We start from the raw sequence: 18,889 nt of genomic DNA on the forward strand, positions 1-18,889 counted from the left end.
CACTTACTAAGAAGTCTAGAACTAGGAGTCACAATTGAAAATGTGGAATTGGTTATTTATGAAGCAATGAGGAGAAATAACTTCACTCAGGGCAAAGTAAATTCTCTACCTTCAAGGATTGCATATATTCAGTAATAAACTGCATTCAAAACTGATTGATCTGTTTCTGATATTAAAGAATCATGGAATATGGGAATAGAAGAGGAAAATATGTTAAGTTAAGAGATTGGCCATGATCTTGCTGGGTGGTAAAGCAAGATCAAGGGAGTCAGTGCCTTTTTTTCTGATAGTCTTATTATTGCGAAGTAGATCTAACAAGAAAGATTACCTCTTGTCTAATGTTTATATTTACTTGCTGACTTAGGAATTGCTTGTTTGATTACTGTAAATACTTCATTTTCAGAAATTAGAAGAAATTGTCAAGGTTGCACACAATATGCAGATGACAACGATTTCTGAAGTACTGCAAAAAGAGATTGAAACTACATTTCAAATTCTAGATGTAAAACTCCAGAAGACAACCATACCCGTCCCAGCATCTAAATATTCTCAATCTTCTTCAATGATGGGAACGAAAGCTAGAAAATCAAGCAAGAAGAAATAGACAATTTTAAATATTTCTATTATTAATTACATTGTTAGCAAGAAATTAAAGTAGTCTTTATAAATGTAAAAAAAGTCAGGTTTTTCTGTTTGATTGTATGTCAACAATCAAAGCTATCACAATAGCACTTTACTGAATACTTGCACATTTGGAATTTTAATTGCAGCATTATGCATGACCAAGTTGCTTCACATTCAATTTTTTTCTCTGTTAATCAAATTAAGAATATCCAAAATGAATATTGAAGTAATTTATTAATTATTTGCATCTGTAACACATAAGTACTTATGATGATTTAGCCCTATCTAAATTGAACTCTATTGGCTTGCTGTATACTGTGTAGCAGCACCCTGTCCCATCTTTTACCTGAGTGATGTACAATTGAAAATAGATATTAATCCCCTCCCTCCACTCCCCCCCACCCTTGCCATATGAGTGAAGCACAATAATGTCAGGAAATTGAATTGGATACTTCCTTGAGTGAATACTCCTCTAAGGAATTGCAAAGGAACTTGGACCATGTTGGGCATTCCTATGAATGCACTACTAAACTAGGAGTCCTGAAATGTACATTCCTGGGCCAACACGCATCCCTACTTCCACATTAACAATACACTTTTCACTTCTCTACAAATCGGAATTCCTCGTAACACCACGATCCACCAAGCAGAGTGTTTTTCCCTGTCCACAAGCCATTCTGAATCCTAGTCCCTTACCCCTTCTGTTCCTCCAACTCTGGGTCTCCAAGCAGCACTATTTCCTTTCTCCTAATACTCACACCAACCTGACAATCAGTTTCCTTCCTTCCCCAAGCTAGCAGAGTGATAACTCCTTTTTTTCCACCCCTCTCCCTCCAACACGAACCATATGGCACAATCCTTAAATAAAGTCAGTTCCTTCATCACCTGCCACTGGAGTGGAGAAATGGGAAGCAATTTTTAAAAAGATGTCCAACAACCAGTCTGGATAGCTACAATAATAAATGAACTTCAAAATAAAATGATCATCAAAATGACTGTTGGCTCATTATTGTATTCATACCATTTTGGCAAGGCCTTCAGGCTGTGAAGGAGCTGAGGTTTTTTTTGGAACTTCTTAGCAGTTTTATATCTTAAGAGAATAAATAAATTATATTAGAATAAATAAATAATAACCTTTTGATTTAATTAACTGCAATCAGTTAATTTTAAACCTCACTACAATCAGTTAATTTTAAACCTCACTAAGTTGATGTCTAAAAAGGCAAGCACATAATCCACATATTTCAAATAGGATCACTGTATTCACCAAGTATGACATTAACATTGTTAATATTTTGTTTAATATATTATGGGCCTATCAATCATAACTATTAGCAGAACTTAATTCTTGATCTGCTGTTTGTTTGGAAAAATACTTCTTAATCTTCTTATGTGGCTACTGCTCCCCAATGATGTTAATCTGCAAATTTCTTTTATTTCCCCTACCAACCCATCCCCCCCCCCCCCAGATTAATATCATTAATTGTCCGTTCTTCGGTCTGGTGACTGTGGTAAAATAACTACAAACATCCTGATAGGGTAGTAGCTGTGTTATCAACCAGGAAACAGAGCTCCATCCACTTCCACCAGCTTCAAAATCAAAGTCCCAAACTCAGGAAAACAGACATCAGTCATGGTTAGTAATCTCATTCTTTTATTTAAAAAAAAATCAGTGAAACAATATTCGGTACAGTTTAGTTCTGTGAATAGATTTTAAATTATAGCAGAACATCACTTCACTAATGTATACTAATTTAGGAGATCAGCTTGAATTTATAGGTTAGTTGGCAGTTGCACAATTGGATTAGAAATGCTATAAATTTGTTCCAACTGCTCCACTTCAAACATTTTAAAATAGAAACTGAAATTGGGAAAGTAATATACATATTTAGAAATATACAGTTACATTAAAGTAGGACATTTCATAATTATGTAATCTGGAAATTTCAGTATTAAAACAAATTTTATCAATTTAAAGCATAATTTGATACTTTAATAGGTATGTACATATTACACAAAGCAGACAAAACTGTAAACAAACAATGTTGTGGTATCAAAATCAAAATTAATGACTATATGACAGTACATAATTTTTAAAAATGCAACCCCAAAGTAACACCTTTTGATAATTGTAGGAAGCTTACCTTGACAATGATACAATTAAGCATTGATAGCTGTTCAAAAATACATTAGGAACTCAATTCTGTGATGAATCTGGTCTATATTTCAAATAGCCCTTTTAAAATACATTAAGAATTCTAAATATTGGTAAGCTTGATATACCTTTGTTAAAACAACTTCTAAAGTGCATAAGGCTCTACATGTTTCAAACCATATTGTGTCTCTAACTTTTATGTAGATATTCATGAGAAACCCAAATATTTCATAAAAATTCATGAATAATTGAAACAATTCTTAGTTTAGTGTATGAACATTTTCAATCTCACAAGTCCAATTTCTGGAAAGCTTCATAGTATGAAATAAAAGGTTATACCCAGGTAATCCATTTTTAGTTCCCCCATTTGTTGCAAGTGCATCTAAAAAATCATTTATTGGAATACAAATTTTTATTGGAAATATTTATATTTTTGCTTAAGGTTGCCACAAAGGATAAATTAAACATAAAACTTAAACGTTTCATGAAACAGTAATTAAAATAAATATACTGTAAATCACCATCTCAACTGTTATTACCTAATGGAGTTAAAATTCCTTTTATGATCAAAATGGGTGATTCCTTATTTATTCCCTACAACTAATGACACTGAGGGAATGTACATCTTTGAAACTTTTGAGCATATGAGCATCTGATTTTAAATAGAATCGTTAGTTGTGAAGTAGCATACACATACACCTTTCTATTAAAAACTAAGTTTATTTTGGACATAATGAAATAATGACAAGAAAAATGCTGATAAAGAGCTATGTATAGATGCTTATATAAATGAACAAATTTTAAGTAGTCATTGGATATTAAATGCATCATAAACTGTTCGCAAACCACACACACACACACACACACACACACACACACACACACACACACACACACACACACACACACACACACACACACACACACACACACACACACACACACACACACACACACACACACACACACACTTTCCATTTAAAAAATGTCATAAAGAATTTACCTACATAAATAACTTGGTTCTTCACTTATGAAAGTAACTAATGGTTCGTTTCAAAACCCTGAGGATATTTCCATTCCAAAGATCTTTGTAAGTAATACTGTTATTGGCCAGTAAAGTTCTAGTGCATTAATATTGGGACTAGGAGCCATTATAATATGCTGCAGTAGCATCAGCTAAGACTGAAATTAGACTCCTCTCTGAACTTGTGCCTCCCGACGGACTCACATCATGTAAATGTGAACTCATTATCATCCCTGCTTGATGCAGTTGACTGGAGGTGTTCAAATATTGATCAAACTCATTGCGGTCCACTTCCCCCAACAGCTCAGCCTGGCTGATGTGCTCCAGGTGATCTAGGTGATGGTGGTCCCGTGGGGGAGAAAGGTGGACTGAAGTGCTTGAATTCATGGGCTGGAAGGCTGGATGTTGCATTCGGTTATAATAAGGAGGCGGCGGAGGGTGGCTGACTGAAGGGTGCATGATGGGAGATCTGTTTTGGGGGATAGAGATCTGATTGAGATTTCCACATTGAATGGGGCTTTGGCTGTATTCTGACTGATAGATCACTCCATTCATCTGAGAAGGAGAATCTTCCGTACACGGAGCTGGGAAGAAACTGTGATCAGCATCCACTACATCTAGAGGGGACATCTCGGGTGTGGGTAGCCCATAGTTGTCGAAGTTATTCTTTGTGCTCTGTGCATCCCTGAATCTGCTGATTGCAGGAAGTCTCGAGGTTGCTAGATAGCCTTTATCCTCTTCCTCCTCCAGAGGCCCCCTACAAATTCTTCCACTGTGAACGGGAGTCTGATCGTGGGGGAAGTTGTTGAACAGGAAGCTGGGGTCCACACGTTTGCACAGTCGTTTGATCTGTTTTTTCCTCCGAGGCCTGTATTTGTAATTGGGATGATCCTGCATGTGCTGCACTCGTAACCTTTCAGCTTCTTCGACGAAAGGTCGTTTCTGTGAAGGAGTGAGGGCTTTCCATGATTTGCCTAAAATGTATTGCAGGGTTTAAATCAGATGTAGCAAATACTTATTCACAATTTATGAATCTTTATCAAACAGTTCACTTATTGTTTTATTACAACATCAACAGTTTTAAAGATACTTAAAGGAATGTTTGAAATAGAATACAACTTGTGCTCAGGTGATGTCAGTAAAAGATATAAACTCCCAAAATAAGCATAAATAAAATTAGAATTAATTTTGGATTCACATTTCACCATGAGATGCTTCACCACATTATCTGGTAATGTTCCCAGATACGTTTTCATTCACAAATCAAATTTAGTCTGTGTAAAGTACAGATGTCAGGTACCTTCTCCCATACCTACTTCATGTGCTGTCTAGTGTTTAGCTGAAAACTAAAGCCAGAGAACATACATATCAATCAAATAAAGCTATATTTTGGTATTAACAAAAATTGATTATGTTCTTATTTTAAAGGGAAACACAGAAAAGAACATTAAAGCTTTCATTACTACAATGTTTTCATTTTATATATTAAGTTTCAGACCTATATAGGATTTGTACTATGTGAATACAAAACATGTCCTCTTCTAATGCCCCACTTGCCCTTGAATGTTTTTTTTTAAAAAAAGGTAGTGAAGTTGTTAAAGGCTAATGAAGCTAACTGAAATCCTAATTTTCATTTATCACACAAATTAATCTGGTATTTGATGTGAAAACCTTATGCTGCCCAGATGAGGGAGCTCTTATCTGCAGGAGTATAGTGGCAAAATGGTCAAAGTTGTCAAGGATATGTGCTTGAAAAATCATGTAATATTCAATGGGAAAAAAACCCCACTAAAAATATATCCCTGGAAAGAGCAGTGAACCAAAGATACTGAACAGAACAGAGAAATATTTTGTAGCCAGAGATCTGGTATACTAAAATACTTATAAACCTTTTTTCAAATCTGTCTATGTTCTTTCCACACTGCATCAATATGTCATCATGAACAACACCATCTTCCACATACTTGGTCCATCAATGATGGCTCATATACAGGTCTTTAAATTTGGCAGCCTTATTAAATGAACAAAAGATAGTTTAACAGTGACTATTGTTTAGTACCTTGCCTGAAAAAACTCAGCACAGTAATGAATTTGCAAATACTCAGAAAAACACAAAAATCACACGAAAGAACTGAATATTTTCATGTACCAACTTAACTAATATTTATTGCTAAAATGTGATCAATGGCACCCAGTCTCCTGCTGGTGCTCCTGACCTGACCTGACACTAGCTGACAGTTCACACAATAAAATGAATGGCTGCCAAGGTCTCCGTAAATGCTCGTTCTGCTTTAATCTCCCTGAATAGGTATTGTTCCACTGGTTTCAGTCACTCTCCAGACCTCACCCTAGTTATTTGTAAACTATTGCTGGTGAACTGTTTAACAACAGATCATCGCTTCTCAATCTAATCTCAAATCATTAAAGAATGATTTTTAATGATGCATATGTAAACTGATATTGTCCAGCATTATTTTGTTATTTAATAGCTGATGATATCCCTGTCATATATTTATGTATCTAAGAATTTTTGTTTTTGCTTTCAGTAATATGGAGCACTTGCAAGTGTAGTCATAATACATACAATGAAGAAGCATTTTCAGCTAAAATGCTTCATTTCTAAAAGGAATTGAATGAGTTGAGTAAACACAGACTGTTCAATTTAACATTGACGGTTTGTATGTATATCAATGGTGAGATACAAGAGAGAGAAAAAATTCTCCCACAGACTGGTATGAGCATTTGGGTCTGACGTTTGTTGAGTCATTTGAGGAAATAATGAAATGTACTGCTAAAGAAAAGGCTTTTGCATATATGATTCAGAGGGTACCAATCTGATATATAATTACAAGGACATGATATTCATCAATTTATCATACTTTAATATGGCGATTCACAAAATAGTTACCATGTGGAGGAAGTCTGTTTGACCCATCAAGTCTGCTCCCGCTCAAAGCAGGAGCAATTCAGATGGTTACAGACTTTCATCATTTCCTCAGAGCACATTCAAGCTGCTTCTGTACAGCTCCTTTTAGAATGCATCCACAATTATTCCCAGCAGTACATTCCAGACTCGAACCACATGCAAAACAATTTTTATGCGTGACACCTTCATTCGACACCGTTTCTTGTTGACCCCTCTGCTGATGGGAATAGTTTCTATCAACTGTCCATAATCTTAAAAACTTGAGATTTCCTCTGTTATAAACAGAACATCCCCTGTTGCCCAATGTATTTATATAACTAAAAACCCCATCATTAGAATCATTTAGCTATTACCCAGTATCAAAATTATATACCATCTAGTGACACAGCAAGGGAACAAGATTTGTGCTGGTTGAATTCATACAGTATCAGTCATATGCAAATCATCAAAAATCTGTATAAATACTAATTCAGATAGCATGAGGAAAAAGTTACAGTCAAAGCACATGTATTTGATACTATTGAATAATTGGTTTAATATCTTATAATTTGATAAAAGCCATTTTCTAAAGCAAGTTCAAAATAGATATATAGTGTTTAAAATTGTGGCTTGAAGAATTTAACTATCAGTAATAATACTGAAAACTTAAGACTTTGTTAGATAGGACAAAATCATTGGATAATATTAACATGAGAATTCTAGCTCTTATTTTAACAGGAATTCATTTCTTAAAATGGGATTATTAGAAGGCTATAGGCCTTATAGTCCTTCCTTATGTTACAGTATAATTTTACCTCAAACTCCATAAGACGATAAGTCATAGGAGCAGAATTAGGCCACTAGCTCTGTCATTCAGTCTTGGCTGATTTATTATCCTTCTCAATGCCATTCTCCTGCTTTCTCCCTGTAACCTTTGACACGCTGACTAACCACAAACCTATCAACCTCTACTTTAAATTTACTCAATGTCTTCGCCTCCACAGCCATCTGTGGCAATGAATTCTGCAGATTCACCACCCTCTGGCTTAAGAAATTCCTTCTCATCTCTGTTTTAAATTAACATCCCTCTATTCTGAAGCTGTGCTCTCTGGTCCTAGACTCATCTACTGTACGAAATATCCTTTCCACATCCACTATCTGGAATTGAATAGATTTCAATACGATCCCCCTTCATTCTTATGAACTCCAGCAAGTACAGGCCTAGAGCCATCAAAAGCTCCTCGTCCATGAACTCTTTTATTCCCAGATTCATTCTCATAATCCTCCTCTGGACCTTCTTCAATGCCAGTACACCTTTCCTTAGATAAGGGGCCCAAGACTGCTCACAATACTCCAAGTGCAGTCTGATCAATGTTTTTTTTAAAGCCTCAGTATTACATCCTTGCTCTTATATTCTGGGTGTCTCAAAATGAATGCTAACATTGCTTTTGTCTTTCTTAATGCCAACTCCACCTACATGTTAACCTTGAGGGAATCCTGCACAAGGACTCCCAAGTCCTTTTGCATCTCTGATTTTTAAAAAATTTTCTCCCCATTTAAAAGATAGCCCCTCCATCTATCAATGTAAATTTGACCACAAAGCTATCAATTCCATCATCCAAATTGCTGATATATAACGTAAAAAGAAGCGGTCCCAATTCCAACGCCTGCAGAATACCACTAGTCACTGGCAGACAACTAGAACAGCCCCCCTTTATTCTGGCTCTTTACCCCCTGCCAATCAGCCTATGTTCTTTGCTAGTATCTTTTCTGTAATATCTTGTTAAGCAGCCTCCTGTGTGGCACCTTGTCAAAGCCCTTATGAAAATCCAAGTAAGCAACATCCACTGACTCTCCTTTGTCTATCCTGCCTGTTATTTCCTCGAAGTATTTCAACAGATTTGTCAGTTAAGATTTCCCCTTAAGGAAACAATGCAGACTTTGGCCTACTTTCTCAGGCGCCTCCAAGTACTCCGATACGTCATACCTAATAATCGACTCCAACATCTTCCCAACCACTGAAGTCAGTCTAACTGTCCTATAATTTCCTTTCTTCTGCCAGTCCTTCCTTCTTAAAGAATGGAGTAACATTTGCAATTTTCCAGTCCCATGCAACCATTCTAGAGCTCATAAAATGGCACTCTTCACAAGAGTAGTCAACTGGAAGTTGCCCTGATTACCTCTGCTAAAGACATTCATTGGTGTAAATTAAATTAAAATTTGGAAGTAAAGTATATCCCCCTGCTGCAATTATGCATGTATCTTTAGCACTATCAGTGGAATAAACATTACTCCTCCTATTGTTGAATGATGTCGTTTTGAATAGGATGATTAGAGAGCTGCATACACAATAGGTAAACCAAGAATTTGTCAGGTAGCTCTATGAAATTTTGATTGTGATCCCATATTATGGCCTGAATTTATAGTTCTAATAGCAACTGATCTGTTACAACTTTCACAGCCTGGCTAAGTTTAGCCTATTTTTAGACCAATTTACATTTGGGCCAAGTGCCCTGCTCAAACTATCAGCTCCCATTGAGAGGGTTTCGCACAGCTAGTAACAATTCCAGAATAAGCCCAAACACAACAAAAACAAAACGTTGGGGAAAAAATGAGTCAGTCAGCACCTGTGGAGAGAAAATGCAAGTTGTTTCAGGTGTGGGCTGTGAGCTGATAAAAGGTCTATTCCCAGATAATAAACCACCTCCATCAAAATCTAACTTATTTATCCCCCCACAGATTCCGTTTAATGGTTCAAATATTCTTTTTGTTTTATGTTTTAGGTACTGTATTCGGCACCTGCTGTTTTAATTTTGATTTTGTTTCCCGAGTAAGTGTACTAGAAATATGTTAAACTGGCTCAGATTTGTTCCATTTCCCTGCTGCTCTGCAGCCATAAACTGTTGTATTATCCTGGTTGAATGTAGATGATCTGGCTATATTGTGACAGTATGGTAACTCCACTCTGCTTATTGCAGTAAAGCAAGTCTAAACTATCAAAAGACTGATGTGCAACTGTTAACAATATGACTGATAACAATTATTAACAGTATACCAACAGTGCTGTAAAAATGAAAAGGAAGAATAAGCTAATTTTATGTGGTCTAAACAGCATGCAATCACTATCATTCCTGAACTTTTGTATTACAGTTTTTATGGCATTAAATTAATGTATTTATTTAACAGATACAAAATGACTATTGAAAATTATATCATAAAAATGTATTTAGTCAAAATCAGATCAGCTCTATTTCCCAGTTTAAACTAATCTCTTAGATACAAAACAGGAAAATAATTAGTAATAAAAGGTGGGTAGAAGTGTATAATGCATTTACCAAGTTCCAAAATTTCCTTGTATGAATATGCTAGAAAGAGGCACTAATAAGTCAAATTGCCTTAAAAAAAATTGCACAGTATCTTATTGATCCATTTGATTCATTCTGTGACCAATAATGCAATATAATTTTGTGGCACAGTGCTTTATTTTAATTTGGTAACTTCCTTTCTGTTTCCATAATTATCTCTTTTTTTGACAGCATGAACTGAACGAATCTTCTGGAATGTGATAAATATTTGCAAACAAAATGCAGGAGCAATGCGCACTCTTGCATCTCAGCTATTTATATTTAGTTTTCTTTTTGGAATCAATTTGCCCCCATCCTTACTTCCCCCCCCCCCCCTTTCTCTGTAATACGTGCATTCTGGGATATAAGATCCAATTTGTCTCCATCCCTTGTTTCTCTTTTTATAACTCTAGAAGCTATATCACTCAGAAACACTGCATCAGTGTTGAAGTATATATGAAAAAGCATCTTCCATTTTAATCAAATTTGTTTGAAGAATTTATTAGTTTAGAAAAATGTGAATTAATGTGGTCGCTCAATAACACAGGAAAGAACACCTTGACCCAAAGCATTGTGACCTTCATTATAAAGCAGGCAAAATTTGAGAGAAAATGGTCCTAACAGGAACAACACTTGTGTAAAGTTAAACTGGAGCCTTTACTAACACATTGAATTATTTTAGCTTTTATTATAGATGCATGAAAAAGATTGTTAATTCTGATGTTTTGCTACTGTATTGCTATCTTCTTTATTGTAATTATTTACAGAACACCAGCCACAACAAAGAAAGGACATAACTCAGTCAGAAATATCCCCAGAAATAGTTTTCCTATTGCTAACCATGAACTGAATGCTGCTAGTAAAACACTGTTTTATGAAAGGGTTTAATATTCCAATAGTTTTGAGGTATTGAATAACATGATGGTGTTCAAGTTCCAAAGTATTTCATCTACTAACCCACCTGAATGAGATAGCAGAGGGCTGGCAAACCCACCCTAAATCAAAATGCATATCTTCAGGTAAGAAGCAGATAAAATGCAAAATTAAGTTTTAAATCTACACCATATGTGTAGTTAGAGGCAAAGCATTTCAGATCATACAATATAAGGCTATTATTATACTGAGAAAATATATTATCTGGAAAAATACCTTTTACATTGGCTCATAGCATTTGTCAAGAAAAGATCTTTTTGCTTAGATTTATGTTAATTATATGAACCACATTTACTATACACTTCTGTTTTAGCTAGAGACTTACTCTGCCTGAGCAGTCAGTTTCATGAAAAGAGGCTGCATTGCATCTATTTCTTGTTAAAATTTAAATGTGTTATCCATGCCTGACATTATATGAAAAAATTATATCTGAAAGAATCAACAATTAAAAGTGTAAAAACCAATGGGACTTAAAATTGAAGTTAATAATGATTTTACGCTCTGTAAATAATACACTAGCTAGTGAGTTTTCAAAATGGTGGCAAAATAAAAGTTTTCCTTTTTAGTTGGACTGCATATACCAACTTATCACAAATTAAATCTTATTTGTTGTCCTTAGGACCAGAGAAAATGAATATAATTCTTAAAGAATAAATGTAGCTCTCATTCAAATATTAATTCAGGATCAATCATTGGTATTTTCTAAATAGCTACAATTATTACACAGTAAAACTGCTACTTACTTAACTTAATGTAATGATACAGTTTTATTGAATAAAAAAGCAGCATGTACTTAATTTAAGTCATTGATTTTTCATATAATCTATGCGACCATCTTTATTAAAATTCGGCTAAGTAAATTAAACTCTAGAGGGATTTTTTGGTCAATAGCTATCCTGAAGATGTGAAATTTAGCACTCTAGTTACTTTAATGTTCAGTAGCTAAAATTTATTAAATGTTGTTGTAAAATATGAGTGCAGAAATTATAACTTTTCCTTAATATGAAATATGATATTGAAATTAAAATACTTTTCACAAATAGCTGACTCACACTTAATGTGGAATTTCAAAACTGAAATAATTGGATCTCTACATTCAGATAAAATTTTCAGCTTTTTTGATTAGTCAGATCTGGGTGCAGTATAGCTATTTGTGTGTGTTTTAGTGGAGTAAATACTTCCTGGTAGTACGTTCCAAATATAAGTAAATAAATTAAATCAATAAAAATTTGTCCCTTGCTACAGCTGCTATTTAATACAACCTAATTCTGATTGTTTTCTGGTGACTATTTGCTCAGGCTTACAGTGAAGATGGATATAAAACATACTATAGATGTTACTATTTAAAAATGCTTCTACCTTTATATTAATTTAACATAAAGGACACTTTTTCTTATCATTGTAAGTAAAATTTACCTCAAGATGTTTTCTTTTTCTCAACACTTACCCAGCATTTTGCTAAGTTCTGCATTGTGTAAATCAGGGTTCTGGATGGCAAGTTTTTTCCTCTCATCCTTAGCCCAGACCATGAAGGCATTCATGGGTCTCCGGATTCGTGGCTCAGCTTTGTTTCTGGCTGGAGATTCGTGACATGCGAGTCCAGCCCTGGATTTTTCTTCTCTCACAGAAGTTTCCAAACCCTCTGACCATGAGTATGGACTCATTATTGTAGACATCACTGTGAATTGGGTTGCTTTTATCTAAAATTATCTATACAGGTACAACTTTTTTGAAATTTATATAAAAGCAAGTAGGACTAAAATCACTGTGGTGCTGACACTAAAGCTGGTGAGTTGAAGTCCCAAATCAGGAACAGTCTCCCTGATTCATTTATTCCCTGTGTCAGTTGATGACAACGTTAACCAATGACCACGAGTCTGTTTTTAATAGAAGCTCCTCCCTTTAACTAGTGCTACAACCAAACAGCTCAGACTTGTAGCAACAAACTTAAAACAACAGAGCAAGGAAATAGATTTCCTTTAGATTCATTCAGGTAATTTTCCAGCTATGTATTTTAAACCAAAGTGCATTTGGCTTAATTCAACTACTTAAAACATAGTTACACATTGCCATAGTATTTTTCTGTTGTCATTCTTTTACTAATTTTATATCTCTAAGACATTATGAATTTTTGTGATGATAAATTTTCCATTCATATTTCTACCTGATTCAAAATTGGTACATATTTCTCATATTTCTTTAATACAAAGTCCATTTGGACCATTTAGTTAATGTTGGCTTCCTGGGCAGTCCTATTAAAGTCATTTCCTCAGTTAATTGCCTGTAATCCCATTGATTATCCCACTCATTAATTCCCACTGATCCTTCTGCCACCTCTCTACAAAAGTCTGCAAATGGGTGATTTCCTATAGATTTTAATATTCCTATTCTAGTTGTTTGGCTTAGTTTGTGTTGTCCGATTATCTAACAAACTACCCAGATATGTGCAAATCAGAAAGAAAGAGAGAAAAGGAGAACACCTAACCATGACATTAACTGTAGAATGCAGATGACTTTACCAATCACATTAACTAGAGCTCAATATTAATTCAGTGTCTGGCTCTTTCCCCTGCATTGCATTAATTCCATCTCTATCTAGCTTGACAATAATGATTGTAAAAATAACATTGGAAATATGAAGATGACATCAAAACAAGATTACAAAAATTATCTGATTTTTTTAGACAACATATGCTCATTTATGAAATGAAGTAAAAGTGAGTAATTAAGTAAAGTTTAAGCAGGAGCTTTGAGTTCCCCTCTAGAAGAGACATAATTTCTTGCAACTTTACTGATTCCTACTTAATGTTTTGTTTAAGAGTAACAGTGAGTTGCTATTTGATCTCAGTTATTGGTGCTATAAAAATAGAAATTCATATTTTGTTACAATAACAGCAGCCCTTATAAAGATCTATTTTTGTTTTATTTCCTACTCATCCACTTTCAACCAAATCTTCCATTTAGATTCTTTCTTAATCTGAACCCTTGTCAAGTGAAAATAAGTGTAGATATCTGAAATGTATGAAAAACAGAAAATCATGGAAATACTCATCAGATCAAGCATTGTTTGAAGAGAGAAAAACAGAGCTAAAATTCCAGATCAATAACTTTCTCCCTCCATTGATGCTGCCTGATCTGCTGAATATTTATACCATTTTTGTTTTTATTTCAGGACTTCAGCTTTTTTAGGATTCGGTTTTAAGTGAGAATAGTGTAGTTTGACTATAACAAATTGCAGGAGAGTAGGCAGAAGATGGAGAAAGCAGGAAAACTAGTAGCTGGGATGCCCTCCCATGACCACTGATATACTGTAATTGCCATTATATCATTATCTGGAGGTTTGGACAGGAGAACCTCATTTCATTAACACGAGAGATTCTGCTTGTTTCTCATTTCATTACTTTCTGATCTTCATGTGACCCCAATTGACATCAAAGGGCTCTTCGCAACAGTTAGCACAGTAGAAGCTCATAGGTCATTTGGAAGTCACACATCTACAGAAATCTAGCTTTAATGTATTGGATATGCAAGAAAACGCAGTACGTAAGCTCATTGTATATTAGTAATAACTTCTGGTTTTTTTGGTGTCTAATTAATAAACTTCCAATTGGAGAACACAATTGAAGCCAACTTTGGATGAACCTTTTGATTAATTTACAGCCGTAAATTCTGAATAGATGATATACTGAGAAGGATGTTCAGATACCAACCATTTCTGAATTTCCACCAGGAATTTCTGTTCAATATTATTAACTGGAGGTTTGCACAGGTGATGCTCATTTCATTACTTTTCTAATCGTAATATGACTCCAACTGATATTTAAAGGGCAGGGTTGGATCTGGACCCTTTAGAACTATAAGCAGAGTAGAAGTTCATAGGACAATTGAGGCACCAACTGTCCTAAAGAAATAGTAGACAACATATCATACAAAAATACTAGCTAATAAGTGGTAGACAAAATGGCATATGTTTGGATTTGCTAAGAACACTAGCATCTCTGTATTCCTATTTTCCTGATCTTCCCCATTTAACATTACATTTTTTCAGGTCTTCTCAACTTCCTAATTTTGCAGTGACTTGAGTGAATTAGTTTAGTTATTCAACTATAACTGCTCTACTAACAAATAAATATGTTTTCTCTATGCAAGGAGCATGGTATTGAGTTTTTCTCCCGGGCACCAGTTAGGCAGAAAATGGCCAGAAGTGAGCAAAAATCTGTGTAGGACATTGCCTCACTATATCAATGTTCTTTTCAACTACTGTATGTACTGGAATTCTTAATGACCCGAACTTCTTCACCTCTTGGGAGAAGACCAATATCCCTGGTCGATCTCTTCCTGCTGTTCATGCTAGACCCATGAAGGGCCAATCTGTAGCACTAATACCTGGAAAGAAGAGCTGTTAACTCTGGGTACTTGTGCAAAGTAAAAACAGCTCCATGCTGTTGGTTCCACAGCATTGTATTAAAAGAATTACATCTAGCACAAATTCACAGATTGTTTGTGAGAGGGGTACTGGAAATAGACTTTCAGTAAACTGTTGGAGTTGAAATGACATTAATTTAGCTCTATTTTGTCTTCCTTTGATATAATATTATATAGTTTAGCTTTGATTATTTTGTTATATATCTACAAGAGTTTCATACTTTGATTTCCTGAAAGTAAAGATGTCTTTACAAATAAATATTTGGTTGGAAAAATTATAAATGATTTGGTGTAGAAGGTAGTTTTGGCCCCAGAATTTTCTTGTAGGCCAAATAAAACCAGAGGGACTTTGTCACTGGTGTTTACACGGAGCTAATGATTCTAGTTTGTTCAGATGTGATTTTTCATACTACCAGTCACTTTTGACGTGAGAGTATTTAACTCAATCAAATTGAATGAATAGAGAGAAAATTAACTTGTAATTGATTCCTCCTCAAAGTGATTTATCCTTTGGCACAGATTTAGGGCCAGGTTTCCCCAGGTATGAAGAGATCAGCTGCATTAGAACAAATGTCCCATCACTAGATAGCCTATAATCAAGCTTTGCCAACTTAATGAGTGAAAGTGGTCAGTCTGCCTCAATCTCCCAATTTTATGCAAATCTGATATTTTTGGTTACAATTTAGAGATTTGACAATAACCTACTGCCATATGTCCAATATACTCATATCTTATTATGAATACAACATTGACAGATGCAGATTTAATTCCCTATTGTTTGTTATTGCGGTAACCTGTCTAAATGACTATTGCCCAATGGCACTTACATCCACAATAATGAAGTATTTTGAGAGGCTGCTGTTGAAGCATTATCAGTTCCCGCCTGAGTGTGACTTGGATCTGCTCCGATTTGCCTAACAAAGCAACGGGTCTACAGCAGGTGCTATCTCTTTGGCTCTTCACACAACCCTGGAACATCTGGATAGCAAAGATGCATTCATCAGGGTGGCCATTATTGATTACAGCTCAGCATTTAACACCATCATCCCCTCAAAGCTAGTAGTAAACCAAGACCTAGGCCTCAGTACCCCCTTATGCAATTGGATCCTGGATCTCCTGACTTGTAGATCCTAGTCAATTTGAGCAAAAGAATTTCCTTCACAACCTCCATCAGCACAGAAGCACCATAGGGATGTGTACTTAGTCCCCTGCTCTACTTGCTTTACTCCTATGACTGTGTGGCTAAGGACAGCTCCAACACCATATACAAGTTTGCTGATGACACCACTGTTGTGGGCTGTATCCAAGGTGGTGATGAATCAGCATACAGGACGGGGATTGGAAATTTGGCTGAGTGGTTTAATAACAACAACCTCTCACTCAATGTCAATAAGACCAAGGAACTGACAGTAGACTTTAGGAGAGAGAAACCAGAGGTCCATAAGCCAGTAATTATCGGAGGATCAGAGGTGGAGAGGGTCAGTAATTTTAAATTCCTGGTTGTCACTATCTCAGAGGAACTGACCTGGACCCATCATATAAATATTATTGCGAAAAAACGCGACAGTGCCTCTGTTTCCTCAGGAGTCTGCAGATTCGGCATGTCATCAAAAACCTTGGCAAACTTCTATAGATATGTATTTATCCTTATCCTTGTAAGTGGAACAAGTGCTACACCTGCCCTTACACTTCCTCCCTCACCACCATTCAGGGCCCCAGACAGTCCTTCCAGGTGAGGCGACACTTCACCTGTGAGTCGGCTGGTGTGGTATACTGCGTCCAGTGCTCCCGGTGTGGCCTTTTATATATTAGTGAGACCCGACGCAGACTGGGAGATCGTTTCACTGAACACCTACGCTCTGTCCGCCTGAGAAAGCAGGATCTCCCAGTGGCCACACGTTTTAATTCCACGTCACATTCCCATTCTGATATGTCTATCCACGGCCTCCAAGATGAAGCCACACTCAAGTTGGAGGAACAACACCTTGTATACCGGCTGGGTAGCCTCCAACCTGATGGCATGAACATTGACTTCTCTAACTCCTGTTAATGTCCCTCCTTCCCTTCTTACCCCATCGCTGATATATTTAGTTTTTCCCCCCTCCTTTTTTTTCTGTCTTCCTGCCCATCACCCTGCCTGTTCTCCATCTCCCTCTGGTGCTCCCCTCCCCCCTTCTTTCTCCCTAGGCCTCCCATCCCGTGATCCTTTCCCTTCTCCAGCTGTGTATCCCTTTTTCCAATCACCTTCCCGGCTCTCAGCTTCACCTCACCCCCTCTGGTCTTCTCCTATCATTTCGCATTTTCCCCTCCCCCTCCTACTTTCAAATCTCTTACTATCTTTCCTTTCAGTTAGTCCTGACGAAGGGTCTCGGCCCGAAACGTCGACAGTGCTTCTCCCTATAGATGCTGCCTGGTCTGCTGTGTTCCACCAGCATTTTGTGTGTGTTGTTCGAATTTCCAGCATCTGCAGATTTCCTCGTGTTTGCTTCTATAGATGTGTGGTGGAAAGTGTGCTGACTGGCTGCATTACAATCTGGTATGGGTATACCAGTGGCAAATCTTACAAAAGGTAGTGGATTTGGCCCGGTACATCACGGGTAAACCCCTCCCAACCATTGAGCACCCCCGCATGAAACATTGCCGTAGAAATGTAGCATCCATTGTCAAAGGTCTTCAGCACCCAGGCCATGCTCTTTTCTCACTGCTGCCATTGGGTAGAAAGTACAAGTGCCTCAGGACTCACTCAACCAGGTTCATAAACAGTTACTACCCCTCAACCATCAGGCTCTTGAACAAAAGGGATAACTACACTTATTTAAGGACTTTTATCTTGTTATTTCATGCTCATTATTTATTGCTATTTAGTTATTTATTATCTGCATTTACACAGTTCGTTTACAGCTTACAGTTCCCAATGTTTACAACTTACAGATCCTGTTAGTATCTGTTCTATAGTTTTGCTAAGTATGCCCGCAGAAAACGGATCTCGGGGTTGTATGTGGTGCCTCTGATAATAATTTTTACTTTACTTTATCTCCGGTGACAACGGTTTTGAATTAACTCAAAGAGTAAAATTTAATACTTTTTTTCTCATGTGGTATCGTTGCTGTTCTCAGGCTGGGTTTGCGAATCACTATTGCACACCACAGATACGTAAAATTCTAGCATTTAAAACCAATACGTTTCTGCATTGGTTTCAAACACAGTTCCAGGCCGGTACGGGAAAAGGCTTGAGGTCTCAGTGGAAGATGTGCGAGTCCACGCAGCAGGTAATGCTGAAGTGGAGCCGAAGTTCACGTGGTGCCTCTGGGCTGACACAGGTGCTGGAGCCGGGGATCCCGCTTTCCCCTCGCCCGGTGCGCAGAGGCGAGCGGCGTCTCGGTGAAGGGGGAGCGCACTCACGGAGTGGTTGGTGTTTAAAGGTGAACTTTTTATGCTTTGGACTGCTGAAAAGTGTGGAATAAGTTTGAAGAGCTTAT

At 36.5% G+C, this 18,889-nt stretch overlaps 2 protein-coding genes across 3 annotated transcripts in view; one reads left to right on the forward strand and one right to left on the reverse strand.

Annotated features, from left to right (window-relative positions):
* Nucleotides 1-1,599, forward strand: part of c9h8orf74 (chromosome 9 C8orf74 homolog) — a 32,534-nt gene extending 30,935 nt beyond the window's left edge. For both annotated transcript variants that reach the window (XM_073055459.1, XM_073055458.1), the window contains one exon: nt 404-1,599. In XM_073055459.1, the coding sequence (XP_072911560.1) occupies nt 404-604 (201 nt within the window). In that variant the 3' untranslated portion in view covers nt 605-1,599. The remainder of the gene's footprint in view (nt 1-403) is intronic.
* Nucleotides 1,600-2,266: 667 nt separating this feature from the next.
* On the reverse strand, nt 2,267-12,801 carry LOC140733598 (transcription factor Sox-7-like). Its single transcript, XM_073057153.1, has 2 exons — nt 12,433-12,801; nt 2,267-4,777 (listed from the first exon to the last, which is right to left on the reverse strand). The coding sequence occupies exons 1-2, from the start codon at nt 12,659-12,661 to the stop codon at nt 3,921-3,923; spliced, it is 1,086 nt and encodes a 361-aa protein (XP_072913254.1). The 5' UTR covers nt 12,662-12,801; the 3' UTR covers nt 2,267-3,920.
* Nucleotides 12,802-18,889: the final 6,088 nt, after the last annotated feature.

Source organism: Hemitrygon akajei, chromosome 9 (genome assembly GCF_048418815.1).
Source record: "Hemitrygon akajei chromosome 9, sHemAka1.3, whole genome shotgun sequence".
NCBI lineage: Eukaryota > Metazoa > Chordata > Chondrichthyes > Myliobatiformes > Dasyatidae > Hemitrygon > Hemitrygon akajei.